The sequence below is a fragment of the Rhea pennata genome, chromosome 20, assembly GCF_028389875.1.
Source record: "Rhea pennata isolate bPtePen1 chromosome 20, bPtePen1.pri, whole genome shotgun sequence".
Taxonomy (NCBI): domain Eukaryota; kingdom Metazoa; phylum Chordata; class Aves; order Rheiformes; family Rheidae; genus Rhea; species Rhea pennata.
The window spans coordinates 2,657,660-2,681,808 of record NC_084682.1 but is presented as its reverse complement, the minus strand read 5'-3'; the positions used below and the strand labels follow the sequence as shown (position 1 = coordinate 2,681,808).

Genomic DNA, 24,149 nt, shown 5'->3' with positions numbered 1-24,149 from the left:
GGCCGTTTGTGACCGGCCCCGCAGCGGCGGCGGCGGCGGCGGCGGCGGCGGGAGGTAACGGCCGGCGCGGGGCGGGGCGGGGCGGCGGCGTCTCGCGAGAGGTGGGCGGGGCGGGGCGGGGCCGGCGGGCGGGGCGGGGGGGGCGGGGGAAGGAGGCGGCTCCGTGGCGGGGCCCGCCGTGCCCGCCCGCCTGTCAGCGCGCCCGCGCCGCCGACTCGCGGAGCAGCCGGTAAAGGCCGCGGCGGGCGGGCTGGGCGGGGAGGGGGGTTGCTTGCTTGCTTGCTTGCTTGCTTGCGTGCGGGGAGGGCAGCGCCCCGCGCCGGGCTCCCTCCCCGCGCCCGCAGCGCAGCGCGGGGCGGTTCGCCCGGGCCGCAGCGCCTCTGCCGCGCCCTGCGGGAGGCGGCGGCGGCCCCGGGCCCGGCGGCGGCGGCCCCACCACGCCCCAGCCCGCGCCGGGCGCTGCGGCTCGCGGGCGGGGTCCGGCCCGGCCTCCCCCACCCCATCGCCTGACGGCGGAGGCGGCGCCCGCCGCGCAGGTGGGGGAAGCGCCGCCTCGCCGGCGGCGGGTCCCTGCGGCGCGGGGGGCGGCCGCGGGGGGGGGTGCAGGTGGACTTTACCCCCGTCCCCCGCACGCCCCGGCCGGCGCCCAGCCTCCCTCGGCCGTGCCCCGGCGCGGGGCCGCCGTCCTCCTCCTCCTCGCCGGTCCCTCCCTCGCTTCCATGTTATGTCGCATTTCTCGGGCTCTCCGCCCTGCCCGCGCCCGGCTCGCGCTCCGCGGAGCCTCTGCCGGGACTAAACGGGCGAGGAGGCTCGCGGGACGCGGGCGTGGGCCGCGCGCGGGGACGCGGCGGGGGGGGGGGGCGCGGCGCGGCGCGGCGCGGCGGCTCCGTGTCGAATCGGGCGATCGGGTAAGGCAGGCTCGCTCCCCTGCTGGTGAAAGTGTCGCGGGGAAGCGGCGCCGCTGTTTACCTCGCGCCCGCCCGCGGGGCTGCTTGCAGGCTGGAGCGGGCAGGAAGCGGCGGCGGCGATGGCGCGGCTGGTGGCGGTGTGCAGAGACGGGGAGGAGGAATTCCCCTTCGAGAAGAGGCAGATCCCCCTCTACATAGATGACACCCTCACGGTGAGTGCCTCCCCCCCGCGGAGCGCCCGCTCTGCCCGCTCCGCCCGCTTACAACATGTGCGGGCGGTGTGTTGCAATCCCCAGGCGAGGCCTTTTCTCTCCGCACAGGCCTCCTCGGCTCCTCCTTCGGCTGCTCTCACCGTGCTAATCTGTGGGACTTCATAACACTTCGGGTTAAGAGTGCTTAACGTGGCTTTTTTTTGTTTTTTTTTTCTTTTTTTTTGCAGTCTGGCTTTTACCTCTAAAGACACGAATGTAGCATAAGAAGAAAGTTATCGCTCTGTCGGGGCCTGCGTATAATTCGTTTTCGAGACAGACAAGCATGTCGGTACCCAAGCCCAAATGTGGGGCAAAAGCATTTTTTTTTCAGTTAATAAAAAAGGGGGCTATATTAACACTAAAACCCATGAATAGTTAATTGCCCTTTTAAATAGGTAAGGAAGGGCTGATGGTGTTTTTGATGATGTTAGCTTAAAACAGGTATTTTAGAGCCTGCATACTTGCTCGTATGTTTACAGCAACAAATCTGGAAGAGTTCTAGTGTAATATTCTGATTTGGAAGCAATGAGGATTTTGCTTATCTCCAGAAGATTGAGTGGAAAATGAAGTAAATGTAATTTGGAGGCTCTGTAGTCTCTTTTCCTCTCCCTTACTTGTTTAAAGGGAGGTTCAGAAATTGCATAGTAAATGAATAGAGAACAGATGGAAGTAGTGTTTCTCTAATTATCTCATTGTCATTTGTCCTAATTTTTACAGGGCAAAAATGTTGGGTTGAAAATAAAATCGGATTTTTATAGTGTAATGGATATCTTATTTATTCATACTTCAACCCCTCTATATTCAGTGATGTATGTTGTGACAGTAACTGCTGTGTTACCTAAATGATATAAAATGTATCCACTTTAAATTCCTGTTCTCTTTTAATAGCGAGTCAGACATTCTCCCATTTTAAGTCAACTTTTTAGTGTAATTTCTCCCATCTTTCACAACAAAACACTTTAGTGTCTTCAGGCAGTCTCTAACCCCTCCCCTCCTGATGTTAAAGACTTATCTGTCTCAGTCTCTTTTGTTTTTCCTACACTTGAAAAGAGTTTCCTTATTGTGTTTTGGTTTGATCATTGTAAATGAGTGCATGTTATTAATTTACCAAATACTTTTAACTACTTTTTTGATTTTTATGTAGTCTCTCATCTCTTGTTAACTGCTTATATGTTAGGCAAAGTTTCTCTATGAGCTGTCCAAAGTGGTATCCAGCTCCCCTGCAGCGGCAGGTTAGCTGGAAATCCAGATTAGGAATAGTGTAAGGTTTAGATGTCTTCTGTATTCCTTGAATACTATTTCCCCCCTTCATTCCCTATATAGTGTTAAGACTTTTTTTCCTAGACTCCCTAATAAAAAGGATTCATTAGGGATTTGTCGACTAGAGGATTTACTATGCTCTTAGTATTTTTTGTACTTAATAGCTTGAAAGAGTATGAAAACTTGGCCATAATGGATATGAGATAAATGACTTCTGCTGACCTGAAATTCCATTTGTGATTATAGTCCAAGAATTTAACTTCCTGCCCCAAACTTTCTACAATTGCACAATGTTGTCATTATAACTTTATTTTATTTTATTTGCACTGGAGAAAAAACATAGTCATGATTGAAGAAATTCCTAGAGCTATAAATCTGTTTTGTATCCAGCTAAATGAAAGGCATTTATGTAAGTGCAAGTCATCCTCACCATAAAGAAATATTGTCCTACATCCGTTTGGTTTTCTTCCCCCCCCCCCCTTCTTTTCTGTTGTTACAAAGCACTCAGATTTTTAGGTTATCTGGCAGCTTTTGCTTAGTAAAGCTGTGGAAGCAGGTGAATGAACTTCTTAGCTTCCTTGTCTTGGAGTCTAAAAAAATTCTGTAACTTACTACTAAAATTTCTAATGAGCTATTGCAAGAGATGCAGTTGTCTTTGAAACATAATTTTGTGTTTTTAGATTTGTTAAAAATTGAGTGTTGTTTATTGATATTAATGAATTTGTGTTGACCTCTAAAATGCTCCATTTAAACACATTGTGACAATTTTGATTTTTGTTAGTCAGTTGGAAGCCTTAATCTATGCCATGAGTCTAGAAACAGTGAATCAGTGATAGCAAATTAGTAAATGAATGCTTTATAATGCTCTTAGAGTTTTAATGTTGCTTTGTATAAACTGCTTAGGTGCAATGTGGTGTTTGCTAAATGAACTGTTCACTGTCTTACACTTTTCTGTTTGTTATCTCTCAACTAGAAATTAAAAGGAAGTTGGAGTATTTAACCCTTTCATTTCTTAAGCAGCCTTTATGATCTCTGTAAGGCATTGCATTTGATGTGGTATTGTGGGAATTTTTTTCTTCTGTTCCGGTCATGATGGCTTTTGATGCTTAACCATTTAATAAAATCTCATCAAACCGATGCATGAATTAATTTGGTCTTTGATAATTTCACTCTGTTGTACAAAACACCTAGGGGTGTGGTCTGATACTAGGAGATGAAGATGAAGGGAGAAAAAGAATAACAATAATAATCTCTGCTTTTAGCAAATAGTGCTTTTACTTGCATGTAGCTAATTCACCACAAAAACATCGGATTAGCATTATAGGAAACCTGTGACTCTGCAGCAAAAACTAGTGCTGCTGGTAAGTGTGTGGGGGTCAGGGACATGGAAAGAGAAGCCGAAGAAAGGAATATGAGAGAGGCCAGAATTAGCAGTGACTGTGGCGCTGTTCTGCACGAAGAGTAGAAAGCTACGCTACTGTTCCAGTTCTTGCACGTGTTAGATCATATACTGCCTTGCTTTCTGGCCTTAGAGAATAGATGTTTATTTTGGAGCAATGTTGAGTGCCTGTAAAGCTAGAAGTATCAGTTCTCTGGAGATAATGTCAGCAATTGTGAAGACAGCAGGGAATATTTTCTTTTCCAGTCAATTAAAGGAAGATGGGGGAGGTAAAGAATTAATCAATTTCATTTTGGTGCTAGTTGGTATTAGAGCTGGTCCAATTTCAGTTATTTGGTCTTCCAGATTTCTAACTGAGCTTTCTGTTTTCATATTAATGTGTTTTGTATTTCTCAGCTTGGACAAATAAGATCAACTAAGCCAGCCTCCTAGTTGATTTCATTTTTCTACCTCGTTGTTATGTTAGATTTTTTTTTCTCTCAATAATTTTACCGATTTTTTTCAATGATTTTACTGAATTTTTTTTCAAGAAATCGCCGTCTTTGCTGCTCAGTAATTGGAAAAGAAATATTAATTACTGTACTAGTAATCATATTGTTCTGCAGGCTTAATATTTTACTTTGAGCCACTTGAGAATTGCAGCTGCAGTCATACAAAACAAAATATAACTTGCAATATCTTGTTGAATTAATATGGTTTTAAATTAGCTCTTTGAAAGAGTAGGCTTAAAGTCATTAAACTGGTGTTTCTTCATAGCTTTACAGATTTAGTTAGGCTTTTAGATGAATTTGGATCTCAATGTGTTGAAATACAATATATTTTTTTGAGGCATGGTTTCGAGTAATGTAAATAGTGTAATACTGATGTTCCATTTAGTAACTATTGCTCTCTCATAAAACAGCTTTTTAAGAGTTGATGTTTATGAACTGCCTCTAGAACCTTTTATTAGTGAAACATTTAGTTAAATTGGTAAAACATTCACCATCTTAACTGCTATTTTTATCCTTTTCCAAGCTTTCAATATTGTAATGTGAAAAGAATCTATCGTCTCCCTCTTCTACCCCCAGTGGACCCCCCAGAAAGTAAAATAAACTAATCTCTCTGTTTGACTTTCTGAAAGGTTTTTTTTTTCCTCTTTTTCACATAGATGGTGATGGAATTTCCTGATAATGTACTAAACCTTGATGGACATCAGAATAACGGTGCACAATTAAAGCAGTTCATTCAGGTAAGTCCCTCAGTTTGCTTTTAAAAAGGCTGCATATCAAATCTTGCTTTCCTTGGGTTTGTGCTTTCACTTTTCCAGGAGGTTGTGAGTATACACAGTAATAAATTATTTAGGAGACATGTTATCACTTATATGCAATTAAATATCGGTACCAAAGTGCATTGGGTACATTCATTTTTTGTACATCACAGCTTTAATATACTGTCCTCTTTACAGGAAGAGATTGCTGCATGCCCAATTAGAATTTAAAACTTTTTTTTTTAAAAAAGCATCTTTTGGTCACTGCCAGTTTATACTTAAACTAGTTTCCAAATATATTTTAGTTTGTTTCAAAATGCTCTTGAATTGCTTATTCAAGTAGAAGTGTGTATTGCTTAAAGACCAAGTTCTTACAATTTGTACCAAGATAAAAAATAATAGGCCAGTTTATAGATAGTTTCTAGTTGAATAGTGAAAGGCGGTTTTGTGGACCTGCGAAACTTTAATAATGGAAACTTCTACTAACACTGACAAATAACTATAGCAACTGTTAAACCTGTAGCAAATAAAAAATTTCACTGCTTGATGTCCAGAAGAACAAGCTGGTTTGATATGTAGCTTGCACTTCTTCAGTGTGGGCTTGACTGCAGCAGTTCAGACATATGCTGCATGTAAAGCATAGCTGTGTTATGAGAGTAGCTCGTTTCGACTGTTGCTGTGACTGGTACTGTTAACTGCTGAAAAGAGAAGGATTATTGCAGAATACCATTACTTGACAATTTACTTAATATACCTCTCTTAAATGTACAAATCTTAAATGTTATCTGATAATAGCTTTGCCTTTTTAATATGAGTAAAAATAAGATGAAGTGAAAATGTTTTTTCTTTTCAGTTTGTGCCTTTGCACTTTCCATGTGTTTGATTAGTTTCGCTATGTTGTATGGTCTTTTCTTCTTTCTCTCTCCAGCAGTTATAATAAGTCATTTCTACATTAGGAGTGTTTGACTGGTATAGTGTGACAATAATACAGAAAAGAAGATTGTGGCAAAATGTTCCCAGTATAGGTATAACTGTATTGGCAAAGCTGCATTTTTCCATTATCAGGAGAAAATGGTGCTCATAGTTAATACACTGACAACACTACTTTTACAGATAGAAAGTGCCAATAGTGCTGATACTTTAAGTGTGTGTATGTTGTTTAGTGTATGAAGAAGGGACTCTCTACTTGGTGTAGCTGTGCTACTGGAAGTTCAGTGTTGTTGAAGTCAGTCTGTAATCCAGCAGTTAGAAGAAGAAATAGAAGGGTATGTGCTTTTCTGCATGCGTATGCACATGGATGTGTTTGACAGAGGATCCAGGAGAGACTTTTAAAAGTTTTCATTGATGTAAGAAATAGGTTTCATTATTAATGTGCATTGGATGTTTCTCATAAAATAAAACATTTCACCCTGAATAATAATGCATACTTTTTCAGATATTAGATTTGTGATGTGAAATGGCCTTTAGTCTTTCAGGAAAAGTATTGCTAAACATGACTTGGTCTGAATAGGTTTGTTCTAAATGAGATTTCCATATAAGCAAATTGCTAGCTAGTGCTTAAGAATTCAGAAAATTCCCACCTATGTGCCCAAGATAAAAATGAGTGTGAGTAAAGAACAAAAACTTTCAAGAGTTACATGTGAGAGCTCAGGTGTAGAAGAGGGCTTCATGATGATAAAGACAGGGAGGTGTGCTATTCTTTTGGAAGCAGTATTTGTTGATTTGAGTGGTATAAGGAAAGAACAAAGGGAGAAAATTACTTGCCTTTCTGAGGTCAGACCCCAAGACTTGAAGGAAAATTGTTCCTGTGGGATTAGTTGGTGTACTTCTATTTATATGTTAAAATGATATAAAGTGATATATGGTAAGATACTGACCAGAATCTTTGAGCACTGCACACAGGTTTCCATTTAAAGTATATTCTGAAAAGGAAATGCAGTTAAAAGCAAATAAATCTTTGAACAGTTGCAGAGCTCCAAAATAATTTATTTCATTTTTTGCTCTCTTGTAGCGGCATAGCATGCTTAAACAACAGGATTTAAATATTGCCATGATGGTGACATCACGTGAAGTTTTGAGTGCACTTTCTCAGTTGGTTCCATGTGTTGGCTGTCGTCGTAGCGTGGAACGTCTGTTTTCTCAGCTTGTTGAGTCTGGAAATCCAGCGCTTGAGCCCCTAACAGTAGGGCCAAAAGGGGTTCTTTCTGTAACTCGAAGCTGTATGATTGATGCAAAGAAGCTTTACACACTATTTTATGTGCACGGGTAAGTTAAACCCACAGCTATCTTAAAACTGTTCAGATTATTCTTATCATCTGGGGAAAAGGAGAAACAGCTTCTGTGTACGTTACTCTTTAGCTTCCTTGTTAGAGATACAGAATCGTTGCAAGTTTGAATCTGGTAGCTAATACTTGTCTTCTACAGCCATGTTAAACTAGTTCTTGGTCCCCCCTGTAAACTAGGGGGGGGGGAAGGGGGGAAAACAATTTTGTATCATCAGTTGCAGTGCTCTGATTGCAGCTGAATTATAGCAGTATTAAAATGCTTTGCCATTAGCCTCCTAATAGGCACTGCGGGTTTTTCAGGACCTCTGGAAGAAAAGGGCTTCTTCACCCCTTTACTTTCAGTAAAAAATGTGCCTTTTTCTCTTGAGTAGAACAGTAACACTGAGAAAGTGAAACCTTCTGGGTTTGGCTAGTACAACATACAGCCTCGGTGCCATTTGTTTCTCGGCTGTCAACAGGCCAAACAGTGACTGCTCACCACGGTGTGCCTGTGCTTCCAGCTGGCTTCAGCTCATGCTACTTCTTGCTCCAGTTAGCAGGCCAGTGAGAAGAGGTTAGTGTAGAGCTGGGGACAGAGAGATTTAGAAGGCAAGACAGGTGTAACTTGGTATTGATAACTTGCTCCAAGTGATTCCCTGCACTTTTGAACTTAGTTGTCATTGCTCCAGGTCTATTATTCGTAAAGTAATATAGTGGCTTTTTAGGCTATGGGCTACATTGCTTACTAGGGTTGGGTTGGAAGCGTTCTTATTATGCTTTCCTGGGCTACTACAAATTTGTGGGCCATAATGTGTAAACAGAGTAAAAGTAATGGAGGATAGGAAGAAAATTTTTAAATGCAGTGTTCATTAGTGTACTTCTTTTTCTTTTTTCCTGACAGATGAGCTGAATTCATCCCTTTAAAATTTCTTTGGATAATAATGTTTTCAGAATATTAAATTACATTTTTGGTGTTTTCCTGTAGGTCCAAACTGAATGATATGATTGATGCAATTCCCAAAAGTAAGAAGAACAAGAGATGTCAATTACACTCCCTGGACACACACAAACCAAAACCTTTGGGGTAAGTTTAACATGCAGAATTCAATTGAAAATAGTTAAGAAATAGAACTATGGATACTAATTTCTTCTTAAGCACTGAGATCAATTTTTATGCAATGCTATTTGTTTGTCAGAGTAGTAGCTTCCAAACTATTTGGATTTTAGTAGATCCAAATAGTTTTGTGGGGGAGAGGAACAGAGTCACCCAGGAATCTTCAGCAGCATAAGTTGTATGGCATGAGTCTTTTTTCATAAGTTTTCATAATAGAATAGTTAGCCCTTCTGGTAAGACTGCCACTGCAGTCATAGGATGTTAAATCCTTTTCCCATTGACCTTGTTCTCACTTCAGTTTTTTCCAGTAAGTAGGCAATACTATAAAGTCTCTTGCTTTCTCAATGCAAGATGTACGCTACTTCATCTGAGAGCTGTCTCTTTGCTCTTTGTCAGATCTCCCTAAAACAGTTGCCATTGCTCTTATACGAAGCTTGAAATCAACTGTTTCTTACAACTTGCTTGTTAGCTGTAGCTGTTGAAATTTTTACTCTTGGCTCTTGAGTTTTTTGTGTTTTTAATTTTTTTAATATTAAAAGATCCTCATGTTTAGTTTCAAATGCAATTGCTGATAGCCAGCTTGGCCATTATAAACCAATGCTGTTTGTGCTGTTGATTTTTTTTTTTTTTTTTTTTTTTTTTAATCTTTTGTCTGACATGGCTTGGATGGTAATCTGCTCAGGGCAAGGACTGCTTGCGCTTCAAGCGCTGAAGTCCTGTTCATGGCTGACTGTAATATAAATGGTGTTTGTGAAAGGCAAATCACAGAATGGTTGAGGTTGGAAGGGACCTCTGGAGATCATGTAGTCCAAACCCCCTGCTCAAGCAGGGTCACCTAGAGTGTGTTAGACAGGATTGCATCCAGGCAGGCTTTGAATCAGAGAAGGAGACTCCACAGCCTCTCTGGGCAACCTGTTCCAGTGCTCTGTCACTCTCACAGGAAAGAAGTTTTCATGTTTTAAACTAAATGTTTGATGGGTGCAGTTTTCTCACACTGAGGTGAAAGGGTATATATTAAACAAAAATGCACCATTTTACTTGGAATTGTTAAAAATGTCTCATCTAACTTAATAAAGGAAATTGTGATTGTGTTAAAAGTGAAAACTTGTAGAATGTTTGGAGCACATCAGTGAAAAAGATGCTTATGTGCTTCTGTGTATTAGAAGCTGAAATGGTTTATTCCAACTGTTTAACCAAAAAACCTGACCTTTAAATTTATTCATTCTTTATTTTATTTATTTTTTTTAAGAAGTGATGATCGAAGAATTGGACTACTATGCTTAGTTGGAGTGTATTGACACTTTTCTAGTCAGTTGTGTTCCGCTTCTGGTTAAGCTTGCAGGCTGTCAAAGATTGATCAGGGTTTCCAGTTACAGGGCATGTATTTTACTATGCAGACTTTAGTCTCTCTGGGTTTAGACCAATCCCCTGAGATGTTGGGCATGTGGAATTTGACACTTGATTTTACTTGCAGTGCTTGAGGATAGTGGTAGCTAGTCATTATCTCCTATTATATTTGTAGACCTTTCATATAATTGGTTTAAAGCTTATGTTACATAAACAAAAGATTCTATAGATGTATTTAAAAGGAGGGGAAAGAAAAGCAAATTTGAAGCTTTGTGAAAGTTAAATTTCTTCAGTTTGTTTATGGTAAGATTAATTACTTCTATTTAAGAACATATATTCTGGAATCTATATGTACCATTTTGGCAAGGCAAAACAATTGTGAAACTGAATGAAGAGAGATAATACTGCCTTTTTTTTCCTCAGTTAATGTTGGAAAAAGTCACCTTAGTATTTTGAACAGCGACAGGTTAATAATATATGGAAGAACAATATTTTTAAGTATTAAAAGTAAAGATTTTGGCTTTATCTGATAATATGACGTGTGGACAATCAGTGTAGTTTACTTAAGAAACATGGCTTGCACTCTGCTTGCTCAGTCAATATTCATTTATTATGCTACCAAAGTGATTAGAGTATATCAGTACTGATACTTCTTCAAATAAATCTACTGCCTAGAGTGGAAGCAAAAGTGCTAACAGCCTAGACATGGAGAAGTCAAATAGGATTATGTTACAGAATAAGTTTTTTTTTTTTTTTTATCAGTTTAGAGCTTCTGCTTGACTTCATTACGACGGACTTTTTCAGATGAGTTACATCTTTGTTAGCTACTTAAAAAAAAAAAAAAAAAAAAAAAAAAAAGAGGCTTTCAGTTGTAATTGTGCATTTAATTATACAAGTTACCTAACTACAAATACCAGCTAATACCACTTTAGAGTTACTTGACATTTTCTGTTTAAGTGTACCTGGTTTATCACTATTCTTTTTCATTTGGGGCTAAGGAGCATTTAACATCGCATAAACACATATAAAATATATGCAATCTATCAGAAACATTAAAACTCGCATACATTTATACTTAAGGTAATAGTCTAGAAATATTGCTTTCTTTTAGCTTTATTTTTTATTTTTTTAGTCATTATGAGTCTGGGTTTATGAACATGGACATCAAACCTTGTGTCTCATAACTGACCCTAGCTTTTCTGCAAGTTCAAACTATATAGTATGCAAAGTAAATTGAGGAACACTGAAGAGTTTTGATAGTGCTTGTTTAGGACAAATAACTAGCTTTTAGTAGCCTTGGTATAGGTTTAAAATTTCTTTTTAATGCTGTGCTACAGTGAAGGGAGCAGTAGCACACTCAGTACAGAGAAATTAAATGCAGATAAGAAAATTAGCGAAGACAGCAGGAAGGACAGCAAGTGTAGGATCACTTTCCACTATGGACCTTTCCAGGGAGCAGTCAGGTAAACTAAAAATGCTTTATTTTGCTTCTTTTTCCCCCTCTTAAAAGGATAATGTAGTCTTTATTTCTTATGTTTCTTCTTTCTTTCTTTTTTTTTCTTTTTCTTTTTTCTTTTTTTTTTTTTTTTTTTTTTTTGCAGGGGTTGTTGGATGGATGTGTGGGAACTCATGTCCCAAGAATGCAGGGATGAAGTAGTTTTAATTGATTCTAGTTGTCTTTTAGAAACATTAGAAACGTATCTACGAAAACACAGGTATGTTAATTAAGAAATGCTTTCATACTGAGTAATAGATCTGCATATTCTTGTGAATCAAAGTATGTGTAAAGTGCACACAATGTTTAAAAATTTACAGGATTCCTATGATACCTTTTTAAAACTGAAGTTCTGAGGTTTATAGTGATAGACAACCTCACAAGATTGCATTACAACTGTTGATGATTAGGTAGATTAAGTATTCTTTGTGTTTTACTCATTATTCCCAGTTATAGTAGCAGAAATGCACAGATGCTAGGTGAAGTCATAGCAGTTTCAAATTTTTGGTTAGGAATAAATTATAAAAATTTGTGTTATGGTTGGATATGTTCCGTGTATTTTTTTTTGTCATCTTTTAATACAAACACGAGTTTCACTTGCAACTTTAAAACTGTCTCATGGCAATGATTAGCATTCCAGCAGCAATTTCAGCAGCATGAACAGGCTTATGAACATCAGATTTTTTTTATTAATTTTTTTTGTGGGACAGGCTGTACACTGTAAAAAATTCTAACTTTAGGTAGCTCTGCCCTCCTTTTTTTTCTTCATGTTATTTAAAGTATTGATGCCTTTAGAACTGTGTGTTTGTTTGAGGGAATCTTGGATTAGTTTGTGCTGTACTGATACAAATTAGTACTAAATCTCTGCATTCTTAATAATGTAGAGTGTTGAAACTGATGCTTTCTGTGCACAGCAGTTCTCATTTCTGTCAGAGTAATTTTTTCAGTTCTTCTACAAGTCACCCACTCTGTTTGGGACTGTCTTCTAGGCTTTTGGGGAGTATGTGCAATTTCAAAATAATGTGAGCAAAATAATGGAAGCAGGAGGAGATTTTAGGTTTGACGTTGCTTATAAACACCTGTTTGAAAAGTCATTTGTGACTTAATAGTTCTAGCTCTATTACTTCTCTCTTGCAGGAAAAAACAGGTCACTAAATTATTGTTGCATGTGTATAGTAGCTATCATACTGATGAGAAAATTTTAATTTCCAGTAGTCTCAAGGTTTTGATATAAACTGTGGGGGCACAGATGGGCGTGGGGGTGGTGGTGTGGAAATAACACTTTGGAAACAAAATAACTTTTAATCTTCTGTGACATTAAACATGGTGTTGGCAGCATTCCTGATGCTAACCTGCAGTATTATTACTGTTTTGTTTCCTTCCAGCACAGAAATTAGCTTGTTATCATAGGTCTATCAAACATCAAAACATGTTTGACTTAATGCTGCCATGTGACTGGACAAAGTAGGGAAGGGAAAAACACTATCCAGAGATGACACAAAGAGCAAGCTCTTCAAGCTGAAAGCTGAAATGTGAGCAGCTTGTCTGACTTGCATTTTTAGAATAATATAGCTAGAAGCTTTGTAGCTTCTTGGAGATGGCTACTCTTTTAAAAGAGAATGTGCTTAATTTGGTTTTATTTTAATTATAATTGACTTCATAGCTATACTATTCTTATATTAGTTATCTGAGCTATCACATATTTAAGCTGAATACATTGTGTTGTGAGTAACCTTGTTTGGCTACCTGTGTAGTAATCTAATAATTCAAAATATGTTTAAAGAGACTTGTAGTGGAAACAAGAATTTTATAGAGTAGGCAACAGAGGAAAGGGTTTTTATGTTTTTTTGTTTTTTGTTTTTTTCTTATCACTGACTTAAGTATACTTTAAATAATTGCTGTAAAGTAACTCTGAGTATGCTACTTGAGGAATATTGTGTGACTTACACTAAAGATGCATTTTTTTCACTGCTAGATTCCTGATTTTTGAACAAAAATGAATTGCATATCCATCTAGAATTTTTTTCATATTAACCATTAGCTGATTTATGCCTTGGAGTGTGAAAATTGATATCCAAACTTTTAATGTGTGATAGGTAGTATAATTACATATAATAAACTTACACGGCTTCCATCCAAAGTCTTCCTATTTTACCTTTTGGAGAAGCATAAACATTAGTATGACATACTTCAAATATAGCATGTACTGTTGCATAGCTCAGTATGTTATAACTTAGACTAAGCTGTTCTAAATTTCTGCTTGAATAAGAATTCAGTTCTGTTATGATCTGTCTTAATGCAGGTTTTGCACTGACTGCAAAAATAAAGTACTTCGGGCATACAATATTCTTATCGGTGAGCTAGACTGCAGCAAAGAAAAGGGCTACTGTGCTGCACTTTATGAGGGTTTGCGTTGCTGTCCACATGAGCGTCATATACATGTATGCTGTGAAACAGATTTCATCGCACACCTGCTGGGTCGAGCTGAACCAGAGTTCGCAGGAGGGTATGAGTATGTAATTTGCTAGAGTGGGCTATCTAGCGCTTTGCTTCTTTATTTTATTATTGAATGTATTTTGCAAAAGTGATTTTTGACTCTCTGCTGCATAATAAACTTTTAAAAGTAAATCTTCATACTGAAGTACACTTTCAAGCTAGTGCTTCAAAGTAGTGAAGACTTTATGTGTGCTTCTAACTTTAAAGTGCATTTAACTCTAAAAGCAAGACTGAAAGAAATTACTAAATGTCTTCTAGTTCATTTGTTCACTCATTAGCGCTGCCTTTTCCATTGAGGTGTTCAAAATATGCGAAATAGAAGGAGAGCCTTGGTTGAAAGTTTTACTGAATGCCAAGTGTTCGATTTAATTTTGTCACCATTTGTATGTATAGTAATTTCTGAATTTGTTTTAGCATGTTAAAATCCTCTGATGAAAAATACTGTTCTGAACTTAATCTTAGAACAAGATCATAGTTGTGTGATTAGGAGAGGAAACCCTTTTATAATGATTTTCCTTAACAGATGATAGATACAGGTTAGTTCTGAAACACTTTGTTGCAAGGTGAGTATATATAAACTTCTGTGTGTATTGATACAGCTTCAGTTAACTGGCACTGACGTGAGTGTCTAGGAAGCCGAAATATTTGCTATAAACTAAATAAGCTTTCTAGGAATTGAATGGCTTCATCTCTTTAACAGTAAAACTCTGCTGATCCCTTCTAATAATGGCAAAGAGGAACGGGTGGGATATACACCTTCAGAAGCCACAGGGTGGAAGGCATAGTGCAGCTTTACAGTGCCATGCACAGAAGAACATGTCTGGAAAGTAGTGATGTTTTTGACCTGGTCCTTTCTATTTTGCATCTGCATGCAGCACAGCAGAACTCAATTTAAAAAAAGCCATTCATGCAAACATATCTTCAGTTGTACATTTAATAAAGACTTCATTAAACTGCTTTGATCTTTTGGTGGACTTCCAGCTATTTTAACAATACCTATACTTTGGTTCAACTCTCTCTTTAGACGAAGAGAAAGGCATGCTAAGACAATAGACATAGCCCAAGAAGAAGTTTTGACCTGCCTGGGTATTCATCTTTATGAAAGATTACATCGAATCTGGCAAAAGTTGCGGGCTGAGGAACAAACGTGGCAGATGCTTTTTTACCTAGGTGTTGATGCTTTACGCAAAAGCTTTGAGGTAAAAATCAAATTTTATCTAACTTGTATTTGGAATGCTATAATGACTGTGCAATTACACTAAAATCCTTTTTCTGCTTTCTGTTAACATTGGGCTGGAAGGAGCTTTCAAGGTCTTGCATTCAATCCCCTGTTCTTCGTAGGCAACAGCTGTGTAATATCAATGTATATTAAAACTGAGTTGTATTCTGCAGTGAAGTGTACTGGAACATAGGAGATTGAAACTTGTTTGCTTTCACTTTGTATACACACAACATAGTATGCTGTATTTTCTGTTTTTCATTCACTGTGAAGTTGCTGCTACTGATAGCATTTAAGTAGCTCTGACTACAACAGGTTGAAACAGTTCAACAGTTTGGGTAACTAGTGAAAATGGATGTGCTTTTAAATTACAAACATAACTGCTAAATTTTACATTCAGTGTGCGCAGTGGCTAGTTTCAAAGACTTTCTGTAATAATTCTATAAGATCTTGAACTTTAGACAGAACTCTCTTCAATTCCTTTAATATATTCCAATAGCATATTTAACACAAGTACCAGTAAATTTATCTTGCGCTTTTATGCAGAATTTTTTTTATGCTTGTTCCATTCATAATGACTGTTCTTTCTAAAAATTGAGGGAGGAAGGTAAAGTCAGTTTGGGAAGAACTATGTTGGAACTTTAATCTAGTTATTTCTTTTTTTTTAAGTATTTCTTTTTTAAGACTTCTGTTGCTATGGAAGTGACATTGGACTAGGTGCACTGTAGCATTTTTATCATGTTTGTCTTAGTGTTTTTTCAGTCATATCGTATTGATACTTGTTCTAAAATAGTATTAGTGAACAGCAATATGCTTAGATACTTGCTAGGTTTTTAAGGTATATCTATATCTTTATAAATTGGAGCACCTAAGAATCAAGTAGATGACCTGCTTTTTTCAGTGGTTACCCTAGTCAAAAATTTACAGGAATTCTGTATCAATAATGCTGTTTTTTCTCTCCCCTGTGCTGTATTATATAATTGAAGTTCCTGCATAAACACAGATCCACGAATGTATTCAAGTCCATAGCTTTTCACTGAAAATTGTGAATCTGAGCCCCAAGTTAAATAAATCATATGCTCTCACATACATACTCGTCTCCAGAGGGCTAAATTTAACGACTAATCTGAATAGGCAGTTTATCTTCTGGTGTTGATAGTTGTGTTGCTGTGACTTTACCATAAAAAGTACTTACTAGTTATTTTCCTCCTCCTTTTTTTTATAAATGTAAAAGCTTGAGTCGTGATTAATGTCTATAAATAGATCTAACATATCATAAACAGATGGCTGTGGAAAAAGTGCAGGGTATTAGTCGATTGGAACAACTCTGTGAAGAGTTTTCAGAAGAAGAAAGAGTGCGAGAGCTTAAACAAGAGAAGAAGCGCCAAAAAAGAAAGAATAGACGGAAAAATAAATGTGTGTGTGAGATCCCTGCTCCTTTGCAGACAACAGAAGAGAAGGAAATAAGTCAAGCAAAGGTAAACATTGATAGCTGTTAGTTTCTGCTGGTGTTAAACAACTAGACTTTTAATTTGGTGCTTTGTTCCTCAACTCAGTGCTCAACTTCAGAATACTTCAGAGGTTTTTACTGTGTTTCATTTCTGGGAACTGGTTTTGGTCACTACTGGAATTTACCAATTCTTCCAGAATAGTAAAGTCTTTTTGTAAAGTGATTGCTTGGAACTCTTCTGTTGTTTTTTATTTTTATCATAAATCTAGGTGATTAGGTAAAGCATATTAGAATATCTTTGAATTATAATTTCTTAAAGATCACTCAAATTAGAATATGGTAATTCAAATGCTAATCAAAGACAACTACCATTAATTTTTTTTTTAGGGAAGCTTTTTTTCTGTGATTAATTCAACATGCTCTGCAGAATAAATGCAATTATTATTTTACATCTCTTGGCTGAACTAGAATTCTGTTAACTACAGATCATATTCTTGTGTGGAAAGTAGGGGTTTTGAGTTGTCTTGTACTTCTAAAGAATCATACGAAAGTGTCTGTTACCAATCACTGTCAACTGTTTTTTTTTTTTTCTTGTGGAAAGAACATCCTTTTTAAAGATGCTGGCTGAGCTACTTCCAGTACTTGCATTTAATTTTTGGTTTTTGTTTTAAGGAAAATTCGGACTTCATGGAAAATAGTTGCAAAGCCTGTGGTAGCGCTGAAGAAGCTAACAATTGTGTAGAAGTAATTGTTACTAATGAAAGCACTTCTTGCACGTGTCCTAGTAGTGGTACCCTATTAGGCTCACCTAAAATAAAGAAAGGTATGTTAAATTTCATAATCTTCATTTTAAAACCACCATTCATGGGGTAAGTGATGTACAGATAATCTTTTAAAAAAAATCTTGGAAGAGGTCTAAAATGTGTATTTTCTGTGTGTTTTTAAGAATGACCTATTGGTAGAGGTATAACTAAAGAATGTGTAACAGTTACTAGGGATGACCATAATTTTTTCCCCTCATCTCAGGTTTGTCTCCACATTGTAATGGTAGTGATTGTGGCTATTCGTCTAGTATGGAGGGCAGTGAAACAGGATCTCGAGAGGGATCAGATGTGGCCTGCACTGAAGGCATTTGTAACCATGATGAAAATGGTAGGTTTGGCAAGAACTTAGTATTGTTTTTGTATATATATAAAAAAAAAAAAAAAAAAAAAAAACAGGAGTGTGTTTGAGAGTGAAATTCTGTCTTTTATAGGAGATGATTCATGTGTCCATCGCTGTGATGACAAAGAGGAAGATGGAGATAGCTGTGTGGAATGTTGGGCTAATTCAGAAGAGAATAACACAAAAGGCAAAAACAAAAAGAAGAAAAAGAAAAGTAAAACTTTGAAGTGTGAGAACGAACATGTAAGGACCTTAGCTTATACCAGAACACTTATTTAATTGCATACATAGTTTTTTTTTTTTTTTTTTTTAAGGTATTTTACAATCTCCAATTTGGATGGTGACTAAGGTAGTAAATTAGGTAACATGGGTCTTTTCTTACCTCTCTGTCCAAATTTTTGTAATTAAAGTCCTCCTTAGAATAGATTCTGGCAGAATGATTTGCTTTTCTCCCGTGCTTCCAATTATGCACGTTTGGGGTATTAACATGTCATCTTCCCCCCCCCCCCCCCCCCCACACACACACTTTAAAAAGCATCCTTGCAGCCTTTTTCAATTGTTTTCCCTCCTTTTCTTCCCTCCTTGCCCCGTCCACCCCCTATTCTGAAACTTGAATGTTTCAGTTTTAACATGGCTGGTAGTTAACTACAGATGTTCTTACTTTTAGATTCAGAAACTTGGAAGCTGTATTGCAGATCCAGGTAACAGAGAGACCTCAGGAAATATCATGCATACAGAGTTTCATCGTGACAAGACCAAAGACACACATGCTGAAAGCTGCTGTAGCTCGGAAAAAAGTGGGCAGCAGTTGCCTTGGTTTGAGCATATGAAAAATGTGTCACAGTTTGCTGAACCTACAGAAATGTCACTTGTTCCTGATACTGGAAAAGGTGCCAAGAGCTTAGTGGAACTCCTTGTAAGTAACCACTTATTCTGACTTTTTGAATTGTAACTTTAAATCCTTGGGGTTGGGGGTGAGATTTAGAACTCAAATCTCAATGAAGTTTTACAGCAGATAATGTAACTGAGCCAGAAGCTCATAGCTTACTCTCCTGGTGTTTAGTTTGCTTTTACACTTTCTCTGTGAAGTATATAATTCAGTTGCTTTGCAGGGGAGGAGGAATCACCTATTGCTGGAATGTAAATGACAATTTGTATTATCAGTATTCATTATGAACGTTTGTATCATTCCTTGAAAAGAAGTATGCATTATTGTTGCCTTCATGCCTCAAATGTTACTTCCCAGCTCAGGCTTCTCGAACAATTTTCCTCCGTCTTCCGTTCTTTCCCCTTCTTCTTGCTTTTGCATGCCTTGTTCTTTGAACATCCAATATAAGCTATCCTCTTCCAGTGGAAACTAGCTAAGACTGAAGCTAATTTTGCTAGAGTTCGTGACTGTAGGCTGCCTCTTACCCAGCAAGTAGCAGAGCGCTATCATTCAAGTGACTGGATTAACCAGTTAAGACTTCTTGTGTTGTTATGATATGAAGGCTACATCTTTCTTCAGAGCAACTGTGGACAACATATAAAATTGAAAGACAGGTGTATGGTATAGGAAGGGCAGTGTTTGAGTTCTTACATGCTTGTTTTCATTTGTAGGATGAATCTGAATGCACTTCTGATGAGGAAATCTTTATCTCACAAGATGAAATACAGTCCTTTATGGCAAACAACAAGTCTTTTTACAGCAATAGAGAACAATACCGACAGCATCTGAAGGAGAAATTTAATAAATACTGCCGCTTAAATGATCACAAGAGGCCCATTTGTAACGGTTGGTTGACAACGGCTGGAGCGAACTAAATACAATAAAATAGCTCTGTCTTTCATTGAAATTCTCAAGATGACTACTGCGCCTTCTCTTTCAAAAACTTAATTTAGTGACTTATGGCAAAATTTTATCTTAAATTAATGTGATTTTTTTTGTTTTTTTGGGGGGAGGCTGGTGGAGGTGATTTCATTAATTTTGTTCTTTCTTCAGGCTTGTATCTTTAGTTGAGTAGCTGTGCAAGCCTCTCATAATTTAAGCCATCTCTTTTCATTAAATGTTTCTCTTACTGTGAGACTTACAAAAAGCGAACTAGTGGCAAAGTAATGTTGTACCTATAATTCTGTACAGAATGACAATGAGCTGAATATAAGATTTTACAAAGTAGACATCCATTGGCAAAATGTTTTGGATGTAATATGTTAAAGCGCAATGTGCAAAATTTAAATAAAGAATATTTATTAATATGCATAGTAAAAGTTGGCGTACATGTTTCTACTTTAAACATTCATTTTCAGCACTTTGAATTCTTGCTGTTTGGTGCAGGTAGGCAGCTGTTATTTCAGTCTGTATAGCTTTGTGTAGGTAGTTGTAATTTGAGCAGATTTTCCTGGGAAAAGTATTGTCACATCTGTGGCACTCATGAAAAACAAGTTAATTCGACTGATTCTCCACTGTCCTGTGGTACAGAGATCTTCAAGTTACTGCAGACAAGCTGGGTCCATAATAACCTGGTTGTGTCAGCATGGCATTGTACCCAATCTCGTTGTCACTGCTGAGGTTGTATACTCCACACCATGTGGCTACTCTGCTTCCAGGGTATTAGGTAATATATTGGCATGGCGCTACACGGAGCTAGCTGAGGTGTCTCTAAGCAGTGTTAAGCTATAAATTTTGACATTACTGCTTTGCTAAAGGTCAGCATGCTTAGTGTGTGATGGTATTGAACTTGTTAGTGCAGATGCTATAGAGTTTTGGGGGCCTTAAAGTAGTTTTTCGTGAAGATAATTACTGATGCCAGTTAGGATATTACCGCACTTGTTCTCTCTTACAACACAGAATCAGAATTTGATCCAAGGAAAAAGGGAGAGTTTTTTTTTTTTTCCCTAAATCTCCCACATATCACATTCCCACCACTTGTCATATCACTCTGTTACAAACACATCATGCCATAAGATACCATGTCCTTAAGAGCACAATATTTGCTCTTATTTTATTTTGCTTAAGAACAATATTTTGCTTCAGAGCAAAAAATTTGTGGAAGAGCACTTACGCTTGGTCCTCAGAACTGAATTCATTATTCCCTTAAGCAAATCTCAAGGTGCGTTGAAAGCTATTTCAGTAACTGATACTAAATAGACAGACTGGAGACGGTGATGTAGTTGTGCGCAGTAAGCATTCAGATTCAGCTGACATCAGCTAAATTCTGTGGCAGCTGCACCACTAGAAGAGGAAGATTCTGTTTTGGTTTTTGCTAGATGGATTTGGGGCATAAGCAGAATTACAGAGCATCATTCCTAATTTCCATGTTCTCCGTACTGTAGTAGTTTGTTAGTTTTTCTGATCAACGGGGAGACACAGGTTTGTTTTCTTGGCTTTTACTTTATGCTTTTGACAGAAGGTAAAGTGGCGCTGTGCTTGCAGGTGCTTATTATGCCCAATGTTCTTAAATGAATCCTGAGAATTAATTTGTTTCAGAATAAGAGAAACTAGTGCTGTTTTTTTAATTGTGTAGTTCACAAAGTGAACTTCATGAAACATCAGCTTCCTTTGAAGCATGTGTTCTGTTGTCCAACTTCAAAGAGAACACTTTCTCAAGTACTCACAAACATTTACTGTTGTAAAAAGCTAACTTTCTTTACTGTGATCTTTACTGTGACAATTCTTTTTACCTAAATATTCAGTTTGTCAGCAATTGTTAAAATGTCTAACTTCAAAGTGCTGAACTGGCTGGGTACTGCTTATGCATACGTGAAGGGCTAATTCAGATGACTAGCTGCTCTTGTCTATTGCTGAAAGGATTACTTTTAAGTGGAGCTTAGTTGTTTTGTGCTTCTCCAGGAACTGGAGTGATAAGAAATGTAACTAATTGAGATACTTTGTTTTAAATGCAGTGTTATCACAGAACACTCAAGCAGTTTGGTACTTGCTGACATGGGCCAGAGGAGAGAACTGCATTCCATGTGGCCAGCTCAGGTACTAACAGCTGCAGTAACAAATGCCCATGAGTTCCTGTTCGTGCCTTGCTACTTCTCGAACGGTAACGTCTGCGCTGTCGGTGCGCACTAAAGATTTCGTACAGCTATGATAGCCAAGGGGCCCTGCTTGCCGCAACAGCCCCAGCTCTGTGGAACGACTGCCGGCCTGGGGGCCTTGTGCTTGACGCAGGCCCCAAGCCGCCAGCCACCATGGGAAAGTCTCCTACAACCATTGCCCTTTTGCGCAAGATACACAAATATTAGTTTATTTTTTACAAAATGTAAAGCTGCCTAAATAACTTTTGTTTTTAAAAAACTTCCAGTGACAGGCTGAGCAGTCAGTTCTTAGGGATGTTACTTAGAAATTGAACTTTTGCTAATGTTCTCTTTCGCTTTCTGCTCCAAATCCAAGTTAGCCCAGAGCCAAAGGGAGAGCTTGATCTTGATTAAATTAGGCAACTCATTATTGCAGCATAGTGAGGAGGCGGGAAGTGTGCATGGGTCCAAAAGTGACCAGATGTATGTATCTGTTTAATGTGGTCTGTTGAGGGTCATTGGACTTGAAGGTGCAGAGACGCTCTCTGGCCCAGGAAGTCCCCATGCTGCATGTAACTGCCAAGTGTCACTATCTTCTCTGCTTGACACCCTTTTTCTAAACTTCTGCTACGAATCACTACTGAAGACAGTAGGGAACTTAGTCTATGAAGTATGGCTGCTTTGTAGTTCTTAAATCCTGGGAAGTTCTTGTATTTGCTAGTGGGAGGAGGTCTGGGTATCAGGACTGGGACCTATATTGTAAGCAAAGTTGCACCCAGTCGGAGAATCCAAATAAGATACATTTGGCAGAAATTATCATTTCCTGTTTCTCACAAACCTGTTTCATGAGAATGTGATGATCTGTGTGTTGTATTAGAGAAGTGTCAATGATTTTGCTCTGCATCTTGAGGAAGACTACTTCCCCCCCCGCCCTTGTCCCTTGTATCATTTGTATACAACTGGTCTACATTATCCAAGTGTGATTCAGGACCCATTTTTAATTCCTTGTATTATCTGTATCTTGTTGGTAACCTGAATGTTGCTTTTCTTGAAACACTGTGATCACATCTTAGATAAATTCAGAGATGCAGAGAGCTTTCCACTTATCACCATGCTACTTGCACATGTTATTTGCAGTGTTACATAGTCAAGAGATTACTGGTGTAACTGTGCTGCAGCCAGAAACATTTTGATGACTATAATTCTTAGATCTGATAGATAACTACCAAAAACTGCAATTGCTTTTTTCAGGGCTGGTCCACAAAACTGTGCATTTATTGCCTGCAGTAGGGAATGACTTGCCTATTCACATTCATATTTTTAAAATTTACAACTATTTATTTGTCCATAGCGAGGAAAAGAGATTTTCAATTTACATCTAACTCGTAGTTGAGACTTCTCCAGAGTTTAAACAGAATTGTCAAATCCTAAACTTTTCTTTCTTCTTTCATAAATTAAATATCCATGCTTTTTAGTTTCACATAATTGGTTTCTTCAAAAGTTTCTGCAAGTTATTAAAGGATGATCTCTATTCCTTGGGAGAGAAGATGACAGTGCTTTTATAACGCTGTTTTGTCCTGTACAAGAACTCTTGCATTTGACTTTATGAAACATGCTTTCTCCCATGAAAATTAACCAAGCTCTCCTATCTCTGTAGCTCTATTTAAGTCTCTGGCTTGCTACTTGGTTGCTGAGTGAAAGGGGCCTGAAAGGGTGGAGGATTTTTACTGCTGAAAGTGGGGGAGGGAAAAGGCATGGGGGAGTTTATGCCTCCACCTGGAGCTGGTCAGCTGTGCTGCTGCAGGGTGGAGGGATGTCAGACCTTACAGCTACCTCCCTGAGTATTTTGTATGCTTTCTTTTTGTATTCTCTGCTTGAAAAGCACTGAGGAGACTAATTGCTGATATCACCCGATTTGGGGAAGATTCTAATCCCCCCCCCAAAGACTTTTTTTTTTTCCCCCCCAAAAATCATTGCACAGCCTCGTGGCCTTCCTGAGCTCTATTTGTGGCAGCCGATGCTTCTCCCCTTTCCTTTTGGCACTGCTTCCTCGTTGTTGCATCCCTGCAGAGCGTAAACTCTCTCCTGCACCGAGTAAGCGGTGCTTAGCACGGCGATGTCAGAGCCCGCAGTGGATCCAGGCCCCTCTGGGGTTTTGTTTCGCTTTTGGAAATAATTACCATTCCCACCTCGCCTCCGACCTGCAGCCTCCCCCAGGCTTCCTGGCTCCCTCCTCACATGCGCTCCTTGGGGAGAGCTAATTGCAGCTGCACCTGGCTCGCCTTAGGAATAAGGTGACTTTTGACAGATACACAGCACGTGCTGCTCAAGTGAGGCAACGGCACTTTAGGGTCCGAGCTGCGGCCGGGCGCGCGAGTGTGGTCGCTGCTGTGAGGGGCAGGGGCGCCAGGTGACCGAAGCGGTGAGAGGGGCTGCTCGGCCGCAGGTTTCCCGGGCCCACCCTTGGGCGCGTCTCCCGCTGCTGCCGCTCCCGGCCGCTCCGCCTTCGCTTTCCCATCCGCCGCCGGCTGAGC

General features: G+C 39.0%; 1 protein-coding gene across 2 annotated transcripts; it reads left to right on the top strand.

Moving 5' to 3' along the window:
* Positions 1-167: 167 nt before the first annotated feature.
* Positions 168-19,860, top strand: GGNBP2 (gametogenetin binding protein 2). Of its 2 annotated transcripts, none has more exons than XM_062592669.1 (14): positions 168-229; positions 999-1,120; positions 4,966-5,046; positions 7,076-7,329; positions 8,314-8,412; positions 11,391-11,504; positions 13,587-13,790; positions 14,805-14,979; positions 16,283-16,477; positions 17,122-17,272; positions 17,476-17,601; positions 17,705-17,856; positions 18,281-18,529; positions 19,213-19,860. In XM_062592669.1, exons 2-14 carry the CDS (start codon positions 1,028-1,030, stop codon positions 19,414-19,416), a joined length of 2,097 nt encoding a protein of 698 aa, XP_062448653.1. In that variant the 5' UTR covers positions 168-229; positions 999-1,027; the 3' UTR covers positions 19,417-19,860. The 2 variants fall into 2 exon arrangements, with proteins under 2 accessions (XP_062448653.1, XP_062448652.1); XM_062592668.1 differs by having other exon boundaries at positions 13,587-13,796.
* The last annotated feature ends 4,289 nt before the right edge of the window (positions 19,861-24,149 follow it).